At 39.3% G+C, this 24,672-nt stretch overlaps 3 protein-coding genes across 5 annotated transcripts in view; 2 read left to right on the forward strand and 1 right to left on the reverse strand.

Annotated features, from left to right (window-relative positions):
* Positions 1-45: 45 nt before the first annotated feature.
* LOC311293361 (D-amino-acid oxidase-like) lies at positions 46-4,492 on the forward strand. Its single transcript, XM_084413584.1, has 11 exons — positions 46-337; positions 852-1,047; positions 1,141-1,255; positions 1,633-1,709; positions 1,867-1,932; positions 2,369-2,423; positions 2,917-3,021; positions 3,104-3,186; positions 3,400-3,517; positions 3,600-3,698; positions 4,222-4,492. Exons 1-11 carry the CDS (start codon positions 241-243, stop codon positions 4,351-4,353), a joined length of 1,143 nt encoding a protein of 380 aa, XP_084269710.1. The 5' UTR covers positions 46-240; the 3' UTR covers positions 4,354-4,492.
* A 7-nt stretch (positions 4,493-4,499) lies between these two features.
* The window catches only part of svopa (SV2 related protein a), a 29,117-nt gene continuing 8,944 nt past the window's right edge, over positions 4,500-24,672 (reverse strand). For all 3 annotated transcript variants that reach the window (XM_084413576.1, XM_084413575.1, XM_084413574.1), the window contains exons 7-17: positions 24,544-24,668; positions 9,973-10,036; positions 9,556-9,681; positions 9,283-9,411; positions 8,467-8,540; positions 8,160-8,236; positions 7,836-7,940; positions 7,640-7,751; positions 7,384-7,465; positions 6,629-6,718; positions 4,500-5,922 (exon numbers count right to left, since the gene is read on the reverse strand). In XM_084413576.1, the coding sequence (XP_084269702.1) occupies positions 5,710-5,922; positions 6,629-6,718; positions 7,384-7,465; positions 7,640-7,751; positions 7,836-7,940; positions 8,160-8,236; positions 8,467-8,540; positions 9,283-9,411; positions 9,556-9,681; positions 9,973-10,036; positions 24,544-24,668 (1,197 nt within the window). In that variant the 3' untranslated portion in view covers positions 4,500-5,709. The remainder of the gene's footprint in view (positions 5,923-6,628; positions 6,719-7,383; positions 7,466-7,639; positions 7,752-7,835; positions 7,941-8,159; positions 8,237-8,466; positions 8,541-9,282; positions 9,412-9,555; positions 9,682-9,972; positions 10,037-24,543; positions 24,669-24,672) is intronic.
* On the forward strand, positions 19,890-22,552 carry LOC311293374 (uncharacterized protein). Its single transcript, XM_084413599.1, has 4 exons — positions 19,890-20,187; positions 20,325-20,480; positions 22,119-22,211; positions 22,325-22,552. Exons 1-4 carry the CDS (start codon positions 20,008-20,010, stop codon positions 22,412-22,414), a joined length of 519 nt encoding a protein of 172 aa, XP_084269725.1. The 5' UTR covers positions 19,890-20,007; the 3' UTR covers positions 22,415-22,552.

The following is a 24,672-nucleotide window of genomic DNA, read 5'->3' on the forward strand; positions in this document are numbered from 1 at the left end:
TATGAACAAAACTTTTTAGTGAGCAGATTCAAAAGATTCGAAGTCACTGAAGTGAGTGACTCAAAACCAAAACCAAAACTATGGCTGACTTGGAAAAAGCATGAGGCTATTTCTTCCGTGTAAGACTATTTCGAATGCAGCCCATACTGAACATTTTCTGAAGGCGAACACTAATAGCGCTCAACGTGACAGTTGACGTTATGTAATGTGAGATAAAAGTTAATTTTTAAATTTTGCGTCATGTCATTACGTTGCTTAAGACTTGTGCATACACAAAAGAAGATAAGGACCTGTTTAGGACAACGTCGACTTCTTTTTGGAAGTAACAAGAAGTTTGGTGAGTGAAGCTGTTCTTTTTATAAAATAAACTAATAAAGTGCAGTAGGCCTAACGTTATACCGCGAATTCAATGTAAAACCGTCTTCCAAATGCACATGTAAATGTTGCTATTTCCAGGCTTGACATTACATGCAATGCATTACTTTTTTAAGCTATAGAAAGCCCACAAGAAGGCAACCAATAAGAACAACTCAAGCTCTCTAACCCTGTTAGTTAGTTGTCGTTGTCGTTGTCCATGTTTAATCGTGTCCATATGGGTTTTTATAGACATAAGACTTATTAATCAAATAAAAGAAGCCCTTCACAAACATATGGCAGCATTGGACACATGTTTGCATTGAAAATGTTTTCAAATCAAATTGCAACATTTTATGAAACCGTGCATTAATATTTACACTTGAATTTAGAGGGTTTTTTTTGCATAGAACATACAGACATCAAATAGTTTAAGAGCATACAGCATATCATTATTAAAATAGAAAAAAAAAAGGTATTTATGCATTTTTCTGCAGACATGAAGGTGTGCATCATTGGAGCGGGGGTCATCGGCCTCTCCACGGCTCAGAGCATCTACCAGCACTTCCACGGCCGGGTCACCCCCCTCACCATAGAGGTGTATGCTGATGTCTTAACTCCACTCACCACCAGTGACGGGGCAGCTGGACTCTGGCAGCCATATCTATATGACAAGGGGAATGTGCAAGAAACGTGAGCTTTCATTTGTTTCGATTCAATTCTGTGGCATAAAAATAGGAAATATATATCAGTTGAAGCACATCTTTGTTCGTTATTCATTCACAGTAAATGGAACAAAGAAACATTTGACTATCTACTAAGCTTCCTCAGCTCTCCAGATTCAGTTCAAATGGGAATCTTTCTCCAGTCTGGCTACAACCTGTGCACTGAACCTATGGCGGTGAGAAAATTATCTTTCGTTTGCATGTAATGTCTTTTTTTTTTTTTTTTTTTTTCAGTGTACAGAATGTTATATAAACTGCAAGTATTAATTGATTGAACATACTTCAGGTCTCTGCCTGTGGGCCCTTAACTATTGCAGGGCATGATCAAAATGGCAGAACAGAACATAATGAACCTTATTGTATAGCTGAACAAAAGAAAAAGTGGTCAGAATCAAATAAACTTAAGCATCCACTTGATCCAACTGCTGAGCCCCCTCTCTCTGGCATGGGTTAAAACCAGCATGAAATTAGAGTGAAAATAACTAACCGATCTCACTTATCCATGAGAGATAATTTTGAAAATGACTGCAATCTCTCTGCTCCCCTCAAACAGGACCCCTCATTTAAAGACGCTGTGTTGGGCTTTCGCCAGCTGACTAAACGTGAACTAGATATGTTCCCGGGATACAGGTACAGTACTTGTTAGCTGTATCTAATCATAAGTTATTTCTATAATTTGATGCTGCTGACTTGTTTTCAAAATCAATTTGGTTGGTCTACCCCTTAAATTGGATTTGTGAATGTAGTGTGTTGTGTCACCTTTCCTTTTTTCCACAATCCTTTTCAGTTTTGGGTGGTTCAACACTGCTCTCATGATTGAAGGAAAGACATACCTGCCCTGGCTTATGGACTGGTGAGAGACTTCTGTTATCTTATCAGTAACCCAAATTAGAATGGGAATGAAATAAAGTAGGGTTCAAAAGTCCACAATAAAATATGAGATTCAAGGTCTGGTTTAACTCAGAAATAAACAGGTTTCGCATTTTGAAAAATTTAAAACAAATAAACATTATGACGTAAAATGAATAATTAGTGTTTCAGATTTCTAGATTTTCTCTATAAGTTATAAGATATTTTGTATCTACACATCTAACACATGCATATGTGTGTGTTTAATTTTTATATGAATGTACTTTTTCTTCTATTTTATATGCACTGTTATGCATTTATATAATTATGTAAAATCTGTAGTGGATGTGTTACTCATTTACAGCATTTTAACTTTTTCAGATCTAACAATGATTAACACAGTCTTTGGCAAGTTGGTCATGTTTCTTTGTTTTTTACAGGTTAGGACAAAGAAAGGTTCAATTTTATCAGAGGAAGATTGGTTCATTTCAAGAGGTTTGAAGAATTCCATTGTCATTCTCACACTTTATAAATGAAAATCTCAAGATCTTAAAATTTACATTACCTTTAAGAAGTTTGTGGTTAGTGTGATTTTAAAAAAATTTTTTTTAAAGAAATTAATACTTTTAGTCAGAAATTATACTTTAAATTGATCAAAAGTGACAGTAAAACAGTTTCCACAAAAATACTAAACAGCACAGTATTTTTAACATTGATAATATAAAGAAATTTCTTGAGCAGCAAATCAGCATATCAGAATGATTTCTGAAAGATCATGTGACACTGAAGACTGGAGTAATGATGCTAAAAATTCAGCTTTGTATGAATAGGGATAAATACAGGAATAAATTACATTTTAAAATATGTGAAAACAGAAAACCCAAATTTTTCTGTTAAATTCATGCTGAGAGTCTGTCTCTGTACTGTTGCAAAATGGTTTCAGTCATAGAATGTGTGCATTTGTAATGACCTCAAAATTGTCCTCCAGCTGGCAGATAGTGGTGCTGATGTTATCATCAACTGCTCTGGTGTCCGATCAGGAGACCTACAGCCTGATCCTGAGCTCAAACCAGGAAGAGGACAGATCATTAAGGTGAGGTTTAGTGGATAAAAGTCAATCATACTTAGAGTTTTTGCATAGAACTATGTTGATCTCATGCCTTTTATATCAACAGGTAGACGCTCCCTGGTTAAAGCACTGGATCCTCACACATGATTCCTCATCAGGAGTCTACAACTCACCATACATCATTCCTGGGTCAGACTCACTGAAATAAAAGTTGAAGTTGAAGTACAAAAACTTAAACTTAAATAAAAATAAATTAATAATCTAATAATTAATAATAATAAAAATGACAAACCACATAACAAAATAATTAAAACTAAAAAGAGTCTAAATGACTTCATGACTAAAATGAAGTCTTGTCTTAGCAGTTGCACATGACCTCAGGTCCTCAGTTTGTTTCTGCAGGAGTCGTTTAGTCACTGTGGGTGGAGTTTTCCAATTAGGAAACTGGAATCTGCAGAACAGTTCTGTTGACCATAGAGAAATTTGGGAAGCCGCCTGCAAGCTTGAGCCCAGTCTACAGGTAGCTTTCAGGCATTTTAGCCTTGCTGAATTATTGTTTGCTTGACTGGCATGAGGGGATTTAATCTTCTTTCTCTCTCTAGCATGCCCGGATTGTAGAGGACTGGACTGGTCTCAGGCCCGCACGCAGCAAAGTTAGACTGGAGAGAGAGACCTTGCGATCTGGACCACACGCATTTGAGGTGAGCTCTTAGTGATCATTGAACTGAAGATCTTATGGCATCTTCCATTGAAGAGGGGTCGCTATAAACAGCTAGATGATGTATGAGTTAATGCAGAGCCCCTAATGGGACATGGTAATAGAAAACATATATATATGAGATGGGAGAAAAAAAAACATTCCCCCAAAAACCATTGCATTCGCTTGCAAAACATTTGCTCACAAAACTGGTGATGGAAATAATATGAAATAGGAGGGAAAACAATTTTCATGCTTTTGCTAGTTTCTTGGGGGAACAGAATGCAAATGTTTTGCAAGCAAATGCAAAGTTTCTTAGAGGAACGCAAAAGTCTCGCATTAGAACGCAAAAGATTTCTAAGCACACGGTAAAGTTTCGCAAGAGATCACAAAAGTTTTATGCAAAAGAAAATGCAAATGTTTTGCGAGTGTATTCTTCCCATCTTATATAGTTTTTCCATCACCCTGTGCCTTTAGGGCTTTGTAGATTCTCCTCTTTTCACACATGCTGTTTTCATTCACCTCAGGTCATCCATAACTACGGACATGGAGGTTTTGGACTGACCATCCATCGTGGATGTGCTGAGGAAGCTGCTCGGCTCTTTGGACAGATCCTGGAGCAGAAAGGCTTGCTAGCACACTCTAAATCACGCCTGTAATAATAGATTTGGGCCTCTGGACAGTGTTATCCATCTCTTGAATTGTCGCTAATCTATTAACCGTTGTCAAATTGAGATGCATAATACATTTGACTACATTTATCTGCACTAATCTACAATAAAGACACATACTATTTTTCTTTTTTCGAATCATAATTTATTGTTATCATACATGTACATCCAGTGCAGTGGCAAGAGATCTGTGCACAGAGACACAAAACGCGGCACTAAATCGCAAAAGGCAGGCATAGGAGACAACTCTCTGGATTCACAGGAACAACTGCACACTTCCCATCATGCCACACACATACCCACTGTACGGTTGAAAAGGCATAAATACAAATGACCGAATATATCATTGAGAAGTCGAGCTGAAGAAACAAAGACAGTATGACAGTAATAAAAAATATACTTGATCTACAGACCTGTTCAGATGAAAGCCACTTGCTATTGTTTTATTGTTACTGAGCTGTCTCTTAGGACTCAGTAACCTTTGATATGCCAGATTATAAGGGAACAACTGGAGTTTTGTACATGAATGAGAATTTTACATGAGTGATTGCAGTTGGCAGCCAGTGAGAGGACAAAGAGAGGTGCTGAGTGGTACAAAATGAAGACTTTGATGCCCACTAGATAACGTCACTGGTGTCAGCGAAAGTCTAACACTATCAATGGCTAACATTTAACCAACTTAAAGTATGGTATATGGTTGAGAGAGAAAAAGGAAGATAACAGAGACCACAAACTGGTGCAATGTCTGATTTATAGCAGCATCCGGTCTCTGCTTCGATGAATAGATAAAAGTTGTCATGACCTACCCAATGGAATGCTGGGAGTGGAGTGTAAGGCCCTCTTAAAGAAATAAAAAATTAAATAAATCTTTCTACTCGCTCTCATACTAAACCTGTCACAAACACACAAACCCTTGTGCTATCTATCAAGTTCAAATCTTTCGTTCTTCTCCTAAACACCCCCAAATGCTCTTCAAATCCTTTGAACATATGAGAGTGATGATGGTTTTCATGTGTTAAACTGCATAATGCAATTATAGATATATTTTCAACCCATTTACTGTTGTATTACCTGAAAATGAGGCAAAAGGGGAGTTTTATGTGATGGAAATCTATTCCCCTTTATTTTTCTGGTCCGGAGGTTCATAAAGAGAAACCTTGCAACCTTTGGTGGAGGAACGTGTCATTAATGGACTGATTTAAATCAAAACCAAGCAGTTCTTAAAACAATTAAAACTGCGATTCCTTTGTGGACACACATTTTATTTTACAGATAATATTCCCCACTTCCATCTAAGACCAATTTCTTCTACAAAGTCTTTCCAAACCCCTCTGTGGTGTTCCCTCAGTCCTGTGATCCAGAGCTCGAATGTGGAATCCCTCCCGGGCTGTGGTCTGAGGCCCGTCCCATCATCTCCTGACCCCACTCTCTGTGACTGGACTCCTGGAGGCCCCGTCCTGTGGTCTCTATGGGCAGTGCACAGGAAGCAATAGCAGCCAGCAAACAGCAGCAACAGTACACTGACAGAGTCAGATACACTGATGATTCCAGCATCACCTTCAGGAAGGAAGCAGAGATGGATAGAATGTCAAAGAATCTCACATTTGGGTTAGTAAGAGTTTTTTACTGTTTTGAAGGAAGTTTCTTATGCTCACCAAGCCTGCATTTACTTGATACAGTGTAAAAACAGTAATAGTGTGAAATATTATTACAATAAAAAATTCCTGTGATGACAAAGCTGGTGTCACATGATCCTTCAGAAATCATTATAATACGCTGATTTGCTGCTCAAGAAACATTTCTTATTATTATTATCGCAGTATTTTGTGGAAAATCAGGATTCCTTGATGAAAAGAAAGTTTAAAAAAGATGACAGTATCTAATAGTTCTGTATAGACAAAAATGTGAACTAAAACTTGTGCTTTAAGTTGGCTATAGTTTTCTTCATACACTTAGTAATGAAGTAAACATTTACACACATATGCACACTTAGGGAATGAGACTCTTCTCTCTTTTTTTAAGTAAAATTTCTGGTAAGAATCTCTTTGAACTGTTGTTGTTCGTAGAGTTTTTGCGAGCTGGACTCCCGAATCATATTGCCCACATGAGCAGCACAGATCAACATATCAGAGCAGGTGCCCTAACGGATTTACAATAAATTAAGACAAAGTAAAGAAAGTAAGTATATTGGATCTCCAACATTAGGGTTAGAGTATTCTGTATTTTTAAGTCTTTTATCATTTTCTAGATAGTCTTTCCACACCTGTGCCACAAATGGTGTGATGAGAGCTCCAACTCGGGCCATCCCACTACTGGTGCCCAGACCCAGTGCCCTTGTCGCTGTGGGATACACCTGTAAAAGACACCAAGAGGGAGATAACCATTATCTTCTCATTTAAAATTGAACTATTACTTAACCACTGAGTGAATGGACTTACATGATCTACATGGATTCATTGTTTCCCTAAAGTTTCTTCAGCATGATTTTATGCTATAAACACTTTCAAACCCAGTTAAATATCCCAGACAAAGTTTAATGTAGTTAAGAAAAATGCCTCTCTCCTTTAGGTAATATACAGTGTAACTACGCAATAAAATGACCTCAATGACAGTAATGTCAAAGTCAACATACAGACACTGTGTGTAATATTCAACCCTCCAATCATTTATCTGGAGATGAACTCCAGTAGTTTATGAAAAAACGTAGGATGACAAAGTGGCCTGTTTTATTTCAGGTGAGTTGTTGCAATTGCTGCCAAGTGGTGGGAGTGAGACAGGAATTGGACATTTCCCAAGGTCAAAATCCTTCTCTAGTGCAGCTGTTGCCTTGAGAGAAACATTTAACACCACATTGACAGTCTACAGGCTTTACTCTCCTTACAATTTATCTGCCAAGAGTGTCACATTTAGCTGTGTTTCTATTTCACATTCTTTTGACATGGCAAAGAAGGATAGAGCTTTGCCTTTGAGCCTCAGTTCTTCCAAGAAATAGAAATGATATATTAACTGAGTTCTCACCTCAGGAGTATACACATATGCAGCCTGGAAACCTCCAGCGATGAAGGCCCTCGCAATGAATATAAATACAGTCAAAGAAGTCCTGCAATAAAGGGAATAGTTAGGCTATATGGCATAATGTATCAAAGATGTCACATTAGAAAGAAATACTAGTTTGATTTTCCATGACATGTAGATGTAGATGTATGTTCACATTTGAGATTAACACAGGCTCGAGTGCTCTAGAAAAATGTCCATAATGGATGTGCTTTCTGACCTTCCCACACAGCCGTAGAGCGGCACAATGCAGAGGGAGAAGACAAAGAAACACAGTGCCATAGTCTTCCTCCTTCCTAAGCGATCAATTGCCCACAGGGTCACCAGCAGGCCTGTGATGCATCAATCAATACGTTCATCACATTTTCTTTTTTGCCTGCCATACATGTTAATGGTGTTATAATTCAAAGATGTACCTGGAAACTCAGAAAGTGTGGTCCATAGAAGGTCTTTGTAATCATCTGAATTCAGATATTTGCACTCCAAACTACATCCTGGGTCCCTTTTTCTGCCCTTCCCCCCTAGGGAGTGATACAAGACCAATACATGCATACAGAATACATTGGTTGTATTGAGTTAGTTTTCTACCACACTATAGTTTGAAATGTATTACACATACTGATTTATACTGATATAGTATATACAGTATATTAAATATGGTATTCTATTCCATACTTGGCCTTTACATTCTCACTATGCTGCTCCAGTCTGTTTTAAAACACACAATATCTGTCACTCACCACCACAGGCGCCTCCCTCCTGGAAAAGCTCGGTGGTCAGCAAAACCACACCATAATACGAGAATGCGTTAGAGAACCTGCAACAGGAAGCGCATAATAATGTAATAAAATAAACAGAATATGAATGCAAGCAGCAAGAACTAAACATTGTGAAATATTTGAGTAAAATTGTGAAATAAAAGAGTGAGATCAGACAAATCTCAAGGAACAAAAAGTCCTTTTAAGGATTAGTGGACATCTACATTCGTGATTTAATGACTGTTTACACAGTAATTTATAGAAATCAGTATTGTTGGGACTCTTTTACCATATGAACCAGAGCAGAATAGTAGTCCAGCGCAACGGTGGAGAGAAAAGATCCCGAAGTTTTCCCCTGTCCTCCTAAACACAGAAAACAACAATTATACTCAAAATAAGGAGAGATGACATATAAATAACAATATTTATCACTATAAATTGTGTAAACATTTTTTGTATATATTTTTAAAATGTAATTTATTTCTGTGATGGCAACGCTGAATTTTTAGCATCATTACTCCAGTCTTCAGTGTCACATGATACTTGATTTGCTGCTCAAGAAAAAAATCTTATAATAATCATTGTTGAAAACAGTTAATATTTTTGTGGAAACAATGATGCATTTTTTTTCAGGATTCTTTGAAGTATAGATAGTTGTAAAAGTGTAATAGTATATATAACAGTATATAATAGTTCTGTATAGACAAAAACATGAACACATGTGTGGTTTAAGGTAGTTCTAGTTTTTTTTTTTTTCATTTAGAATAATTTTATGTACAAATATGTTAATGAATCATAATTTATGCATGAAAACATTTAAACACATATGCAGTTGTCTATTCTTTCTCTTTTTTTTAATCATATTTTTGGTAGGAAACTCTTTCAATTATTGTTGTTCGTAGAGATAGTTTTTGCGAGCTGGACTCAAAATCATATTGTCCACCTGAGCATATGGGCAATCATATCAGAGCAGTAGCCCCCAACTGCCACAGATTCAACTGCATTGTATTATAGGAAGTGTTTAACTGTTTTCCATTAAAGAAAGCCATACTGATATACATAAAGTAATATACAAATATATAAGTGTATTTAACTAGTACCTTACCTGTCTGGCCACTATGAGTTTCCCCAGTGGCATTGGGACATTATTCTCTGTAGCAATGCGTTTGAGTGTGTTCAAAGCCTTCTCCTGATTTCCTGTCAGGACGTCGTAACGAGCACTTTCTGGCAGCCACTGATGATGTGCATATGACATTTAGTTTACTCTATTGTTCAGACAATATATTGCTCACACCACACACACACACACACAAAAAAAGCTTTTCATATCTAGCTCTAAGAGAGAGAACTAACTGATATTTGAGAACTTCATACTTACAAAGCAAAAAAAAGCAAAAATGAAGAGTGGAATAGTGGAGAGGGCCAGCAGCCAGCGCCAGCCCAAAGTTGGCATCACCAAAATAGCCAGCAGCACTTCAAATACTGTACCCAAAGCCCAGAAAATCTACAGCAGATCAGAGGGAAAGAGATTTTTAGACTAAATCCACAAGTTATCCTAGTTATGATGACTTTTGAAACAGTTTAATAGAATAGAATAGAATAGAATAGAATAGAATAGAATAGAATAAAACAGAATAGAATAGAATAGAATAGAATAAAACAGAACAGAACAGAATAGAATAGAATAGAATAGAATAGAATAGAATAAAACAGAACAGAACAGAATAGAATAGAATAGAATAGAATAGAATAGAATAGAATAGAATAGAATAGAATAGAATAGAATAGAATATACCTCTATCAACAGAATGCAAGTGGCTCGGGACCGCATAGGGAGAAACTCAGCATACAATGTTACTCTTAGAGGAGAGAGCAAAGGTTTCTTTAAGTTTCTAAATATTTAATGATGTTGTTAGATGAAGGTGGCACATTCAGATTAATCACAGTAAAAAAATACAACAATATTGGAGAACCTACAGATTACAGTTTTTCTTGATTGCTTAAACACTAGAACCAGGCTTTTGAACTAAAATAGCAAAACCATAACGCCATTTATCAAAAAGCACACCCATTTCCCTAAACTATAAACACTATTCCCCTGTTTTGACACATGAGTCATGTTTGTGAGTCATCCCATTTTCAATGGGAAAGTGCCCAAGCAACAATCGCTCGGCAAGATTGTCCAGCAACATTACTCAAAAAGTTGCCCTGTGTATCATCACCTTAAGAGTCAAAATTGATCACACACCAATCAGAACCTTCAATAGATGGATAAAAGGGTCAGAGTCAGTTCATTCAGATTTGGAACAATGGATCCAGAAAGACATGAAGGAAGAGGTCGAGAACACTGGAGTGGAGGAGGAGGAGGAGGAGGAGGAGGAAGGTGAAGGGCAAGGGCAAAGAGACAAGTCTCGGATGAAATTCGTGCCACTCTAGTTGCCCATGTCTTTGTCCATGGTATGACTATGAGGGAGGCTGGGCTACGAGGAAGGCCAAATTTGAGTCGCTTCACCGTCGCCTCGATCATAAGAACCTTCCGGGACAAAAACAGGTAGATGTACTTCAGACTGCTCTACTGGAACTTTTGAGAGATGTACTATGTGCTGTTACAACACATACATGTACTGTAGCTGTTGCACTATACTACTGTAATAAAAAGAAATGCATCAAATTGCCTCACATACAGATAGAGTTTTCTTAATGCTTCCATTTTGTAAAAAGGATGTGTTACAGTTACAGTAATCAGGACTTAAATTTTTCTAGGACACCGAGACGATGAAATGGAAGAAGCCTGCCAAATATTTCAGTTGATGCGTGCCAGTGGGGAACAGGCATGCAAGAGGATTTTACCCCCTCTGCCTGGCTAGGGCCAATATAGCCTGTGATGTGGACGAGATTCTCTGGCTGACCCAGACCAAAGACGGGATGCTGAGGCGGAATCTTTTTTTTTTTTTGTGTGTGTGTGTTGTACTGTGAAGTACATGAATGAATAAAAATATGCCAATGTATCCATTGGTTGTGTCTTTTGTGTTCATCATGTGAAAAGATTTGTGAGGGGGGGGGAACCACAAGCAACATAACTTCCAGTTTTGGAAATGTTGTTGAATTTATTGCACCAGTGTGACTATAGTCTATGACTATGACAGACTATGTTGTAGTGTGTTTGTTTGTGAGGGCTTGTGTGTGATGTCTGAGGGCAAAGTTTGTTTTTTTCAAAAAATGTTTAGGGAACTGGGTGAGACGTTATGGGTTTGTGTTTACTGTTTTGAGAATACGAGGCATAGTTTCAAGAAATGTGTTTAAGCAATCGAGAAAAACTGTAAATGAAGCTTAAATTTTAGGTTAACATCTTGCAAATCTCTTTATCATAATTCACTCAGTGTTTGTACACTACCATTTAAAAGTTTTGGGTCAGTAGAATTGATAGAATGTAGATAGAAATTGATACTTTTATTTAGCAATGATGCATTAAATTGTGAAAAAAAAAAAGTGAAAGTAAAGACTGTGGTTCTTTCTATTCATCAAAAAAATCCTTAAAGAAAATGTATCATGGTTTCCACAAAAATATTAAGCAGTTAAAACAGTTTTTAACATTGATAATAATAAGAAATTCTTCTTGAGCATCAAATCTGCATCTGAAATGAAAATCTGAAAAATCTGAAAATCAGTTTTGCCATCACAGGAATACATTTTAAATACATATAAATAGAAAACAGTTATTTTAAATTGTAATAATATTTCACAATATTAATGTTTTTGTAAGATACTGGAGACAATAAAGACAGCAAGTGTGACTGCACGATAACTGCTTTACTGAAGAACACGGAACCTCGACCTGTTGCTGGTGTCCACACAAAGGAACTGGCCCAGCCAATATAACAGCGCGCTCTAGCGGCAAAACAATACATTACATCTCCCCTTCTTCAGCTTATTTATGGGGATACCATAGATAGCAGACTAAATAACTGAAGGTTTCTTAAGCAAATTTGAAGGTGCTCTAAGCGATGTCACACGTTTTTTAGGCCAAAACATTTTTTGTCACATCCAGCAAACATCTCCTCACTATCCGCTAGCTGCCTGTCCCCTGAACACACTGTAAAAAAACACGGTCTCTGTAGACAGCCCAGGCTCCACAAATGGCAAGAAAAACAAATTGGCCCAGACTTGGCCACGAAACATAACAAACAGTGTTTCAGCCAATAACCAACAAGAATGATTTGAGGGTGGGGGTTGGGGGGTTAGTGCGCGTGCACATGAAGGGGTGTGTGTGGGGAGTGGAGGAGAGAGAAGCATGAAGAGGGAAGTTAGCTAGAGGAGAGATGTCCTAACAACGACTAACGTTAAAATAGTATATTCTTGAGAATTTTTATATGACCGACACACGACCAAAGAGACGACGTTCCGATGAACAAATAACAAAGAATAGTGAAAAGGAGAAGGAACGCAAAGTCCCGAATCAGAAAAGCGTTCAAAAGGTGGCGAGAATTCCGGCGGCAGAAGGGCTTCCAATCCGACATTCAGGTGGCTCTGTTTTTGCTGGACAGGTGGGTAAATCCAGTTTGTTTTTTCTAAATGGTTCATGACTGTTTCAGGAATCACGGAAGGGAGGGGGAGGGGACGGGATGAGGAGGAAGGAAGGTCGAGCTAGCCTCTGTTTTGTTTGACAATACTTCGAACGTCAACAAGAAGTGACGTCACCCAACATCGCTTAGAGCACCTTTAAAGGCAAAAATAAACAATCCTCAAGGTACCTTCCAACTTATTAATGACTTTATACAAAGGCACCATACTTGACAAATTTCTTTAACTATTCAGGAGCAACTTGAGATCATTACCAACTATTGAAAGCTATCAACAAATAGTTAGGCCAACTGGATTGTTTCACTACTGGACTCATCTGACTCCTGACAGGTAGCAACTACAAATTCAGTCTTTCAGGGGGTTTAACCACTCTGCCATGCTTAGTGGTGTAGGGCAGAGAGGGCTGTGGTTGATCCACATTCAGGGGTTCCTTGGCAGGCGAAGCTTAAGTCCCAACTAGGGGAAGAATCAGTTCCTCTTGTCCTGGAAGGACATCAGGCAACTCCTCCCAAGGCTCATCTTGCATGAGGTGACGGGACTGATTCGCTCTTGCAGTGCTTTTGCGAAGGTGCTGACAGTTCTGGCGGAACTCCATGCCACCAGAGTTGACGATGTAAGACCTGGGTGTGCTGCTATGTTGCTGGATGACAACAGCTGGAGACCACTTGGAGTGGACGGGGTAGGGCTGCATTCTGACTTCTTCACCTGGCACCAGCGCAGGGCGAGTGTGCATCGCCCTGCCTTTGTCGTAGTAGTACTTCTGGGAAGCTTTGGACCTATTGAGCAGGTGTCCTCCTTTTCTCCGCTAACCGAGGAAGAAGTATCTACACTTCTCCTCTCCAGTCACCCTACCACCTGCCCTCTAGACCCCATCCCCTCACACCTTCTACAAGCCATCTCTCCCACACTTCTACCAGCACTCACACACATCATCAACTCATTCCTCCATACTGGCACCTTCCCTACAGCATTCAAGCAGGCTCGGGTTACTCCACTGCTTAAAAAACCAACACTAAACACATCATTTGTAGAGAATTACAGACCTATCTCTCTCCTACCATTCATTGCAAAAACACTTGAAAGAGCCGTTTTCAACCAAGTAACATCCTTCTTGTCTCTAAACAACCAGCTGGATGTCAACCAATCTGGCTTCAAGAAAGGGCATTCAACTGAGACTGCATTACTGTCGGTCACAGAAGCCCTACGGATTGCAAAAGCTGCTTCCAAATCTTCACTCCTCATTCTCCTGGATCTGTCTGCTGCCTTCGACACTGTGAACCATCAGATCCTTATGTCCAGCCTCTCATCACTGGGCATCACAGGAACTTCACTCGACTGGTTTGAATCCTATCTCACAGGTAGGTCCTTCAAAGTGGTATCCAGAGCACATCAACTGACCACAGGGGTTCCCCAGGGTTCAGTTCTTGGTCCCCTCCTCTTCTCCATCTACACTACATCACTGGGACACATCATACAGGCACACGGTTTTTCCTACCACTGCTATGCTGATGACACACAACTCTTCCTCTCATTTCAACCAGATGATCCCACAGTAGCTGCACGGGTCTCGAGCTGTCTGGCTGACATCTCCACATGGATGAAGGAACATCACCTGCAGCTCAACCTGGCAAAGACTGAGCTGCTCGTCCTCCCTGCCAATCCATCTCTACAGCACGACTTCACCATCCAGCTTGATTCATCATCAATCACCCCATCAAGGTCGGTCAGAAATCTGGGAGTAACGTTTGATGACCAGCTGACCTTCACAGATCACATTTCAAAGACAGCTCGATCATGCAGGTTTGCGCTGCACAACATCTATCAGGCCTTTCCTAACCGAGCACGCAACACAACTCCTCGTCCAGGCCCTGGTCATTTCTAGGCTTGACTACTGCAATGCTCTTCTGGCCGGACTTCCAGCATGTGCAACCAAACCTCTTCAGATGATCCAGAATGCTGCAGCTCGTCTTGTCTTCAACGAGCCCAAGAGGGCCCACGTCACTCCTCTGTTAATCTCTCTGCACTGGCTACCTCTCGCTGCTCGCATCAAGTTCAAGGCATTGACGCTTGCTTACAGATCTATCACAGGCTCAGCTCCCTCCTACTTTCACTCACTCCTACGAGCCTACATCCCTACCAGACGCCTACGATCAATCAACGAGCGACGTCTCGTGGTTCCATCACAGAAAGCCACAAAATCACTTTCCAGAACATTCTCATTCACAGTTCCATGCTGGTGGAACACTCTCCCCACCCTCATCCGGAATGCAGAATCCCTAACAACATTCAAAAAACAGCTGAAAACCCATCTCTTCCGTGAGCACCTAACTTCATAAAAAAATAATAAAAAAACTTTCCCCTTTAAAACCTCACTTATCATGCTTATGCTACTCTGAATAATGCCTGAACTTCGTATTTTGAGCACTTCTTGCGTTGTTGTTGTTTTTTGCCTCTTCATGATGACTCGCTTAATTTAGTCCTGATTTGTAAGTCGCTTTGGATAAAAGCGTCTGCTAAATGACTAAATGTAAATGTCTGTCTTTCAAAGAGTTGTAGGCCTTTGTGACAAGCAGTTGTTGAGCTGCAGGGAGTTTGTTTCTGGATCTTCTGCCCATGAGCAGCTGCGCTGGGGACAACTCTACTGTCTCTAGCAGGGTTGTTCTGTAGTCCAGCAATGCCAAATGTCTGTCTGGAGCTTTGTTCCAAAGTCTTTTCACTGTTTGTACTACACCCTCGGCCTCTCCATTTGAGTGAGATGTGATATGCCATAGCTCCCACAAAAGTCTCTGAACTCCTCTGACGCATACTGGGGCCCATTGTCTGTTCGTAGGACAGTAGGAATCCCATGACGACTGAACTGTGATTTCAGTATTTCAATGGCAGTACAGCTTCGCTGATCTTTAAGCTCGTCCACTTCAATGTATTTTGAAAAGTAATCCACGAGAAGAATGAAGTGCTTGCCATTAAATTCAAAGATATCAGAGGCCACTTGCTCAAATGGCAGTTCTGGGGTTTCAGTTGGCTTTAGAGGCAATCTTGGTAGTTTGTTTAGGAACTTGGCACATTTGCTGCAATTCTTCACTACCTCCTCTATCTCTGCACTCATGCCCGGCCAGTAGAGCACTTCACGCGCTCTCTGCTTGTTTTTCACAATTCCTAAATGAGACTGGTGTATGAGTTTTAACATGTGCTGTTTCATAGTGGGTGGTATTACTATACGCAGCCCTTTGTACACAACTCCATCACGTATGGTCAGTTGTCTTTTTGAGTCCCAATATGGCTGAACAGTAGTTGGGGCATCTCTCCTGTGCTCCGGCCAACCTTGCTGGATGATGTGTTGTAAGGAGCTCAGTTCTTTTTTTGTGCATTCCTGTAGTTCAGCGTACTTCTCTTCTCTTACAGCCACATAGTTCAGCATGGATACACATTCCAAATGTTCCAATTCTGGAGTATTGTGTGACAGTTGCACCCTGGATAGTGTGTCAGGCAGCTCCATACCCTTTCCTTTCCAGTACCTGACAGTCAAATCATACCATTGGATGCGCAGGCGCATCCACTGTATGCGCATGGGGGTGGAAAGCAGTGATGTCTTAAAAATGTCCTCCAGTGGTTTGTGGTCATTATACACAGTGACTGACTTTCCAAAGATATAGTGATGAAATTTTGTGAATGCATGGACGATAGAAAGCACCTCCTTTTCTATCTGTGCATAGCAGGTCTCAGCGTTGTTCAGAGACCTGGAGGAGAACGCAACAGGGTGATTGTCCTGCAAGAGCACAGCACCTAATCCACTGCTGCTTGCCTCACAGAAAATTTCAACTGGCTCTGATGGGTCGTAGTACTTCAGTACAGGGGGGTGTGAACACAGTTCTTTGAGCCTTGTAAAGGCTCTTTTCTGAGCCGGTTGACACGCAAACTCCACATTGCTTTTCAGGAGCTGACGCAGCAGTGCATCTTCCTCGTTGAGATTCGGTATGAATTTTGAAAAATAAGTCACAAACCCCAAAAAACGGCGAACCCCTTCCTTGTCAACAGGTTCCGGCATGCCCCTGACTGCTTGGACCTTGGCTGGGTCAGGCTTCAGGCCGTCTGCAGTCAGTAAATGGCCAATATATGGGACTTGGCTCTGCTAAATGTGACACTTATTGAAATTAAGCTTTAAGTTGTAGCTTGTTGGTCTCTCGATGACTTTGTGTAAGATTTCATCGTGCATCTTCACAGTGGGGGCCGCAATCAAGATGTCATCCATAATGGCCACTGCTCCCATAATGCCCTCTAGCATGCCATCCATGATCCGCTGATAGATCTCGGGGGCACATTTTATTCCAAATGGTAGCCTCAACCACCTAAACCTACCAATGGGTGTGTTGAAGGTTGTAAGGAATGATGATTCTTCATCTAACTCAATCTGGCATCGAGGACTAAGAATATTCGTGCTCGAGGCATAGATGACATGATTTCTTCAACGGTGCGCATGGGGTAATGTTCTCTCTTGATTACTTTATTTAAATCGCTGGGGTCTATACAAATTCTTAACTTGTCTCGCCGAGAGACCGCCACCATTGAACTGACCCACTCAGTGGGCTGCTCGACCTTTTTTAGAAAAGCCATTTTCTTCCATTTAATGTAGTTTCTGGACAATCTGTCCCTTGAGTGCAGCTGGCTGTCTGCGCACGGGTTTGGACAACCCCTTTAGCATTGGGCTATTTTGATTTTGTACCACCCTGGTAGAGTCTCTGTAGTGCGTATTAGCTCAGGAAAGTCACGAAGGCCTTGAGGAACAATGTCTTGTTCGAGAATGCCCTCCACAGGCGAGTCAGCTTCAGTAGCATTTTGTACGGAGTTCAGCCTTGCTATCAAACCTAAAGCTTCAACCTAAAGCTCCACACTTTCCAGTGCAATTTCCACAATTTCAAACTCTGCATCGGTGGCACACTGTTTGTAGTGCACTGATAAATCTACGGCAGCGACTGGTTTGAGCTTATGATTAGAGTAGGAGCGCAACAGCTTGTTAGAACGCTTCAATTCACCAGTGTGCACGAGTTGCTGGTAGCTGTCAAGAGTCAAAGTGTTACACTTGGCACCAGTATCTATCTTGAACTGGACTCTATGTGAAAGTATCATCAAATGCACAGACCATTTGTCCACAGTTAATGCAGCTGCTGGAAGCACAACGTCTGTTAGGCTAATGTTCAGTATTTCATCATCAGTCTCCTCCAGCGCCTCTACATTCAGTGTGTGGACAGCACGTTTACGGCACACTGCCATCCAGTGGTTGGGTCAGTGGCAGTAAGAGCACGTTGAGCCCTTGTCTGGGCACTTGCCCTCGTTCCATTTGTGATCGGAATGTTTACCGCAGCTAGCACAGAAAGCTGGGGGCTTTGACTGAGTGAACTTGCGATCTGGATAGATCGTTTTCCTGCTTTGGCCAGAAGGCTTAGGTTGAACACTTGCTGCTACAGTGGACACCTGAGAGCATGCAACATCATCTCTGACTATTTTCAATTGTTTCTGAGACATCTCTTATTGCTGAGGGATTTCAATGCCCTTCGCTAGCGTTAATTCCTCTCCTTTGTCTAGTAGTCTTTCTTGCACTCGTTTTTCACGCACGCCGGCGATAATCGCGTCAATCAACATGTCGTCAGGGTCGGCATATGCGCAATTCATTAACAGTAGCTGTAAATCTTTAACGAAATGGTCGAAGCTCTCACGTCTTGTTTCCTCTGCTTAAAACGATGGCGAGCTATCCTCTTTTTCTTCCTTGGTCTGATATACACTGTAAAAAGTGAACATGGGTCTAAGTTGGATTACTAGAACTATTTGAGTCTATTTATTTAGTATTTCTGCTTTCCTAATCGTAATTGATTATTGTACATTCATTCAACTTGAGCACAGAGAAATTCACAGACACTCAAATATCTCACTTTCACCCAAAGTATAATTTCCCTTTAAAGGGATCTCCGCGTCAGACGTTTTTTTTTCTGACGTCATGACGCACGAGCCTGATTTCAACTTCTGTTCCTCAACTGACAACCGCCATTTTCTTTCTCTCCGGACTCGGATGAAAAAGGTAGGTTGGAATTTTATTTTAATTAATATACTCGAAAATGCAACTTTTGGACGTGTGTTTTAGTTGTTTATAAGTTAATTAATGTTGTTTGTGAACATGAATACTAACGAAATCGTAATTAACCGAATTTTTGAACGTACGTTTGCGATATAGCGTTACTGAACATGTTCTATGTATACAATATGTTGCATTTACTCGTTTGTTTTATAAAAATGTGTTCAGTTTGGATCTTGGTAGTGTGTGTATAAAATTATTTTTTTAAATTGATGCCTCCTTAACCGTCTGTGCCGCGCGAGATATTGGAAATGCTTTGGGCGGGAAGTGCTCGGGGAGTGGGATAAAATGCTTGAATTTGATTTCCTGCAGTAAAATATTGAGTATGCTTTTAAAGTAAGGTTTGTCTGTTCTTTTATTTGTCTTTGAAAACGTTTGCTAGCTCTGATTTATTCATCGATACATTTTTTCGCCCAGAAATATGATGATGATTAAAGTCATTGGGTGCGTCTCAATCAGCTCCCTAGTTAAGCAATCAGGGCACTGATCAGGGAGTCAGCCCATTGCCTGATTCCCTGATCAGTGCCCTGACTAAGTTACTGAACTAGGGAGCGGATCGAGACGCACTCATTGTGCTTCTGTGCTAGCTTCATCCAGGAAAAAATGTCAGGGTTTTCTTTAGTAGAAAATTATGATTTCTATTTGTAGAAATAGTAACGTTAGTATTTTCACAATTAATTAATTAATTACTTGACTTGTAGCAAATCATTTTCTACCACTTAAATACTAACTTACAAAATTTTACTCCCCTTAGAACCGAAAGCTTTTTTAATATTTAAGGAGGACACTTTGCTATAACGTTACATGGTAAGTAATTTCTATTATTTTAAGTAATTTATTCTATAATAGATAATATTAATTACTAATGTTGGATATGTTTGAGTAAATTACATCTAATGTTATTGACTTGCATTTTATCCTCATTAAGAATTTTCCAACTAAAATTTGCATTAACTCACCCTTATGACATTCTGAATGCATGTGCCTTATTTGGTTTTCAGAAAAATATCTCTTTTGTTAGTACATACAGTGTAAACCAATTTTGAAGCTCAAAATGATTACGGTACATGACGTGACATACAGTATTGTGCATGTAAAAGGTGCACAAGTACTAGCTGATTTAATATGAAAAATACCAAATTTAAACAGTGTTTGTGTCAGTTTTTCTTGTGTCAGACTTGCATTGAAAGGAGTTTGTGTTATAAAATATTTACGTTTGCTTACAGATGGCAGGAGGTAGTGAGCCAGGAGCTCAGTGTCAGGGATTTCAGGGCGAGGTGGCCTGCGCTTTTCAGACATTACGAGGTAATTGAAAAAATAAGTTAAAGTTCTAGTTTTACTGGCTAAATACATTATTTGAGTTGATATAATACAATTTTGCATGTGCAGTTTGAGACTGTTGTTGACAGTGTTTTTTTGTTGTTGTTTTTTTCTGATTTCAGATCAGTGCAGAGTTCCATAGACTTACGGCGGTTGCACTGGAAGACACGTTCTTTGCACAGTTAGATGTATACATGAGTCAACTAATCGGAGTAATACGTTCCAAAGGAGGAGCAACCCGTGAGAAGACTGCTGCAATTTTTCACATTTTGGATCAGGTACGTCTGTGTTTTAAATTAATATCAACTACACAATCTTATTTTAGTCACAGTATGTTTAACAGTAACATTTAATTGTTAAATACTTGTTTTATAGCATAGAAATTTGAAATTGTCATCACCACCCAATCAAAATGGACAATTTAAAAGTGATAGTTCACTCATAAAATAAACAAATGCTGTTAATTTACTATCCAAGATGTAGGTGACTTTTTATGCAAGGTGACATTTAATGCAAGTCAAAAAGAGTAAAGAAAAAAAAAAAGTAAAACAGAGGCAAAACAAAATTAATACCTGTGGGTCCTGACAATTCATTGAGGTTTTAAGGCCCCGTTTACACTGCCAGTGAAATGTGACCCAATTCCGATTTTTTGCTCACATGTGACACAGATCGGATGTGTTCTATGACAGTGTAAACAGGAAAAAAACGCATGCATTCGGATATTTCCAGATCGGTTTCAGGCCTCATTCATATGTGGAAATAAATCGGATATGTGCCAATGCGACTGTCATGTAAACAGGCAGATCGGATTTTCTGAGGCATTAGGCAACGTCTCCGCGGTTTAATGACGAGAGAAACCCCGACGCACATCTACAAAGGGACGGATGGCCCGACAAAACGTTGTGTCATTGTAGGAGAGGAATGTGGAGAGGGGCACGGGAAGTGTTTTCACATGATTGTAAATTTAACGAAAAATTTTGTTAATTTACATTTATTCATTTTAAGCAATTAATAATTTATTTGTAATAAACACTTTAAGTGGGCTATTTAAATTTAAAAAGTGCTAGGACTATTTACATGTTCAATTATATTTTTAAAACATGCGCGCAGATTGTGATGTAATATTGTGTGTGCATAGAAAGAATTTGTCCGCAGCCGCTCAAAAAAGAAAAAGAAAATTGTCCATAGCTGCTCAAGTACTCCTGAGCGCAACTCCACTGTCAGTGTAAGTAAAGGCTCTAGACAGTTTTTTTTGTGTTAATTTCTATTTCTTGTCGCTGTGCAGGCTCTTTATTGTATAACAGTGAACAGCCCTTAATTTATGTGCCGTAGATCGGTCCGTTGCATTACAAATGAAAGCAGTATCAGTAATCTCAAATATGTGATGTGCAGTCAAGTTCGGGTGTGTGTATGTTGTTTTAACGAGTGTTCTCACCGATACGCTTGTGATTCGTGGATAACGAGTTTTATAGACATTGTTTCTTATTCAAAAGTGGTGTTTGGTAACTTTGCATATCGCAGAGCATGAAACATATTTTGTGTTCGTCCATTTGTGCAAGAGAATTTAACCCTTTAAGCATGCGCGATATGTTTCAGATAGTAGGCTACTAGCCATGGCAAGTGTAAACATATGAATCGGATATGGGTCACAATTTAAAGAACGTGTAAACAGACAGTCAAAAAAATCGGATTTAGGCAACAAATCAGAATTGGGCATCAAGACCTGCAGTGTAAACGAGGCCTATGAAGCGAAACAATCGGTCTATGCAAGAATTATTATTTTTGACTCTCAAAGTGACTGTAGCCATTGACTTGCATAATATGAATCACAGAGGACTTTTCTCTATTCTCTATTACAGATTTACTCTGAATTTTTAAAATAAGAAATAATTTTTTTATCAATTGCTTTTTCACAGACTGAAAACATTCACGTGAAAAGAGAGTGTGTCCTGAAGGCCCTAATCGTTTTCCTGGGGGAAAATCCGCAAGATCTTATCAAGGAGTGCCTTGTGAGTTGAAAGTCCGCATATTCTATTTTTATTTAATTTTTCAGAAAGTACAAATTTGTGTTCTGTAGTTATGAACGAAAAATGTAAAAAAAAAAATATGTACACTACTTTAGGAGAACCAGCAAGATGATTGCGAGGGTGAGATGGAGCAGCTCACCATGGCGGTGTATGTTATTCGGAAGGAGGGTGGAGAACATCACTAACCACCGGCTGACATAGGTGTCGTCATCGAGGGTGTTAAAGTTTTGAATGAACTGCCTTCGTTCACATCAGCTTGTGCCTTGCTTCTCGGGATGATATACATCATCAATCTGGCTTATCCAAAACCACTTCGCTTTACATTCGAGGTATTCCAGAAAGTTCTCTTGCAGCTCGATCAGCACAAGATGTCACCCAAAGTTCAAAGTCTTTTCAGGAGACTACAGTGAACTTGCAGTAATGTTTGAATGTGCATATGTGTTTGAAAGAATGTCTCTGTTTTAGTTTGTTTCATGTGTTCTTATGTTTGTGAGACTATCCATTTGTTCAGTCATATGTCTAGTATGAATGTGTAGTTGTTCGAATCTGTAGGTGATTGGTTCCCTTTACATTGGTGAAAGGGTATAAAAACATGGCTCAGTTTAGTGCATTACCTGTAAGCTGTTCTAAAGCACTTCTAAATACACTTAATGGTTCAAGTTGTTCCAAACCTGTATGAGTTTCTTTCTTCTGCTGAACACAAAAGAAGATGTGTTGAAAAATGTTGGTAACCAGACAGTTGACCGTACCCATTGACTTTCAGTCTGTTTTTTTCCTGCTGGAAGTCAATGGGTATGGTCAACTGTCTGGTTACCAACATTTTTCAACACATCTTCTTTTGTGTTCAGCAGAAGAAAGAAACTCATACAGGTTTGGAACAACTTGAACCATTTTTGAGTGAACTATCCCTTTAATTGTTTTTAGGTGGCTCATTTAAAGGATTGGTTCACCCCAAAATGAAAATTTCCTAGATAACAACCTCTTCTTCAGCTGTGATCGCGTACAGCCCGTTTAAACACTTCAAAGACTTTTGAAACTGCATTGATTTGGACTTAAATACGATGGTCACCCATGAAGTCCGTTGTTAGAAGAAAAATCCAGAAATGTTTTCCTCAAAAAACATAATTTCTCTCCCACTGAGGAAAGAAAGACATGGATATCTTGGATGGCATTGGGGTGAGTAAATTATTAGGAAATTTTCATTTTGGGGTGAACTAATCCTATTATAAAGGGCATAACCACTTTTTATATTTTTATTTTATATTATATATCTTTTTATAAATATATGCAGTGCAAAGACAACTTTGCAAAAAGACTGTTATGGATGTAAAGTGTGTCAGTAAATGAAATTTCATTGAGAAATCATTACAAACTGTTCATATTTGTTGTGCCAAAATTTGTAATATGGAAAACACTGTTAGCGTATAAATGAATTAATGGTAATAAATATCTCTAAAGCAATTTGAGTCTTGTGTGATTGACCTAGTGAAATTAAGTTGAGAAAATATAATTATTTAAGTTGAGGAAACATAATTTTTTTAGGTGTTACCAATTGAAGTAATTTTTTTAAGTTGATCCAACTGTATTAGAAATTAAGTTAGACTAATGTAAATAATAGGATTGAATGAACTCAAATAATATAAGTGTGATTAACCTAGTGAAATGAAGTTGATAAAACGTGATAATTTAAGTTGAGAAAACTTAATTTCTTTAGGTGTTACCAATTGAAGTAATTTTTTTAAGTTGATCCAACTGTTCACTTTTTACAGTGTATTTCTCAAACTTTTCTAGCACTTTTTCAGGATCCTCTTTCTCACCTTCAGCCCAGGTGAGCGTTTTGTAAATTTCTCTGCCTTGTCCGCCTATCCACGTACCCAGCCAGCCGGCTTGCTGCTTTGCAGTTAGTTTGGATAGTGGTCCATCGAAAAAGAACGTAACGTGGCTCCGAAAACGGTCGAATTCCTAATATAAATCTGCAGCCTCCCAGTCAGTCTTCGGGTGCTCAAACTGCGGGGTAGCCATGCTACACTTCTGACACCATGTAAGATACTGGAGACAATTAAGACAGCGAGTGTGACTGCACGATAACTGCTTTACTGAAAAACACGGAACCTCGACCTCTTGCTGGTGTCCACACAAAGGAACTGGCCCAGCCAACGTAACAGCGCGCTCTAGCGGCAACACAATACATTACAGTTTTTACTGTTTTTTTGTTTTTCAAAATAAATGCAGCCTTGGTGAGCATAAATGGCTTTCAAAAACTTTTAAAAGTCTTACTGACTTTTGAACGGTTGTGTATTTGTATCACACTTACGATTGTGGAGCCCCTCCAATACCGAAGCCCACCAGAGCTCTGAGGAACAGGATCCATCCGTATATAGGTGCAAATGCACTGAGGAGGCCATAGAACAGGGTCCACAATACACTCATCTTCAAACCCTAC

Source organism: Rutilus rutilus (assembly GCF_951802725.1).
Source record: "Rutilus rutilus genome assembly, chromosome: 7".
NCBI lineage: Eukaryota > Metazoa > Chordata > Actinopteri > Cypriniformes > Leuciscidae > Rutilus > Rutilus rutilus.

Bases quoted from the DNA above. Each gene is read 5' to 3' on its own strand.
- LOC311293361 (XM_084413584.1), top strand. From the start codon at position 241: ATGTCATTACGTTGCTTAAGACTTGTGCATACACAAAAGAAGATAAGG. The intron at 1,256-1,632 runs GTGAGAAAATTA...CCCCTCAAACAG, and splicing joins TGTGCACTGAACCTATGGCG to GACCCCTCATTTAAAGACGC. The intron at 3,518-3,599 runs GTAGCTTTCAGG...TTCTCTCTCTAG, and splicing joins AGCTTGAGCCCAGTCTACAG to CATGCCCGGATTGTAGAGGA.
- LOC311293374 (XM_084413599.1), top strand. From the start codon at position 20,008: ATGAAAAATACCAAATTTAAACAGTGTTTGTGTCAGTTTTTCTTGTGT. The intron at 20,188-20,324 runs GTAATTGAAAAA...TTCTGATTTCAG, and splicing joins CGCTTTTCAGACATTACGAG to ATCAGTGCAGAGTTCCATAG. The intron at 22,212-22,324 runs GTGAGTTGAAAG...ACACTACTTTAG, and splicing joins ATCTTATCAAGGAGTGCCTT to GAGAACCAGCAAGATGATTG.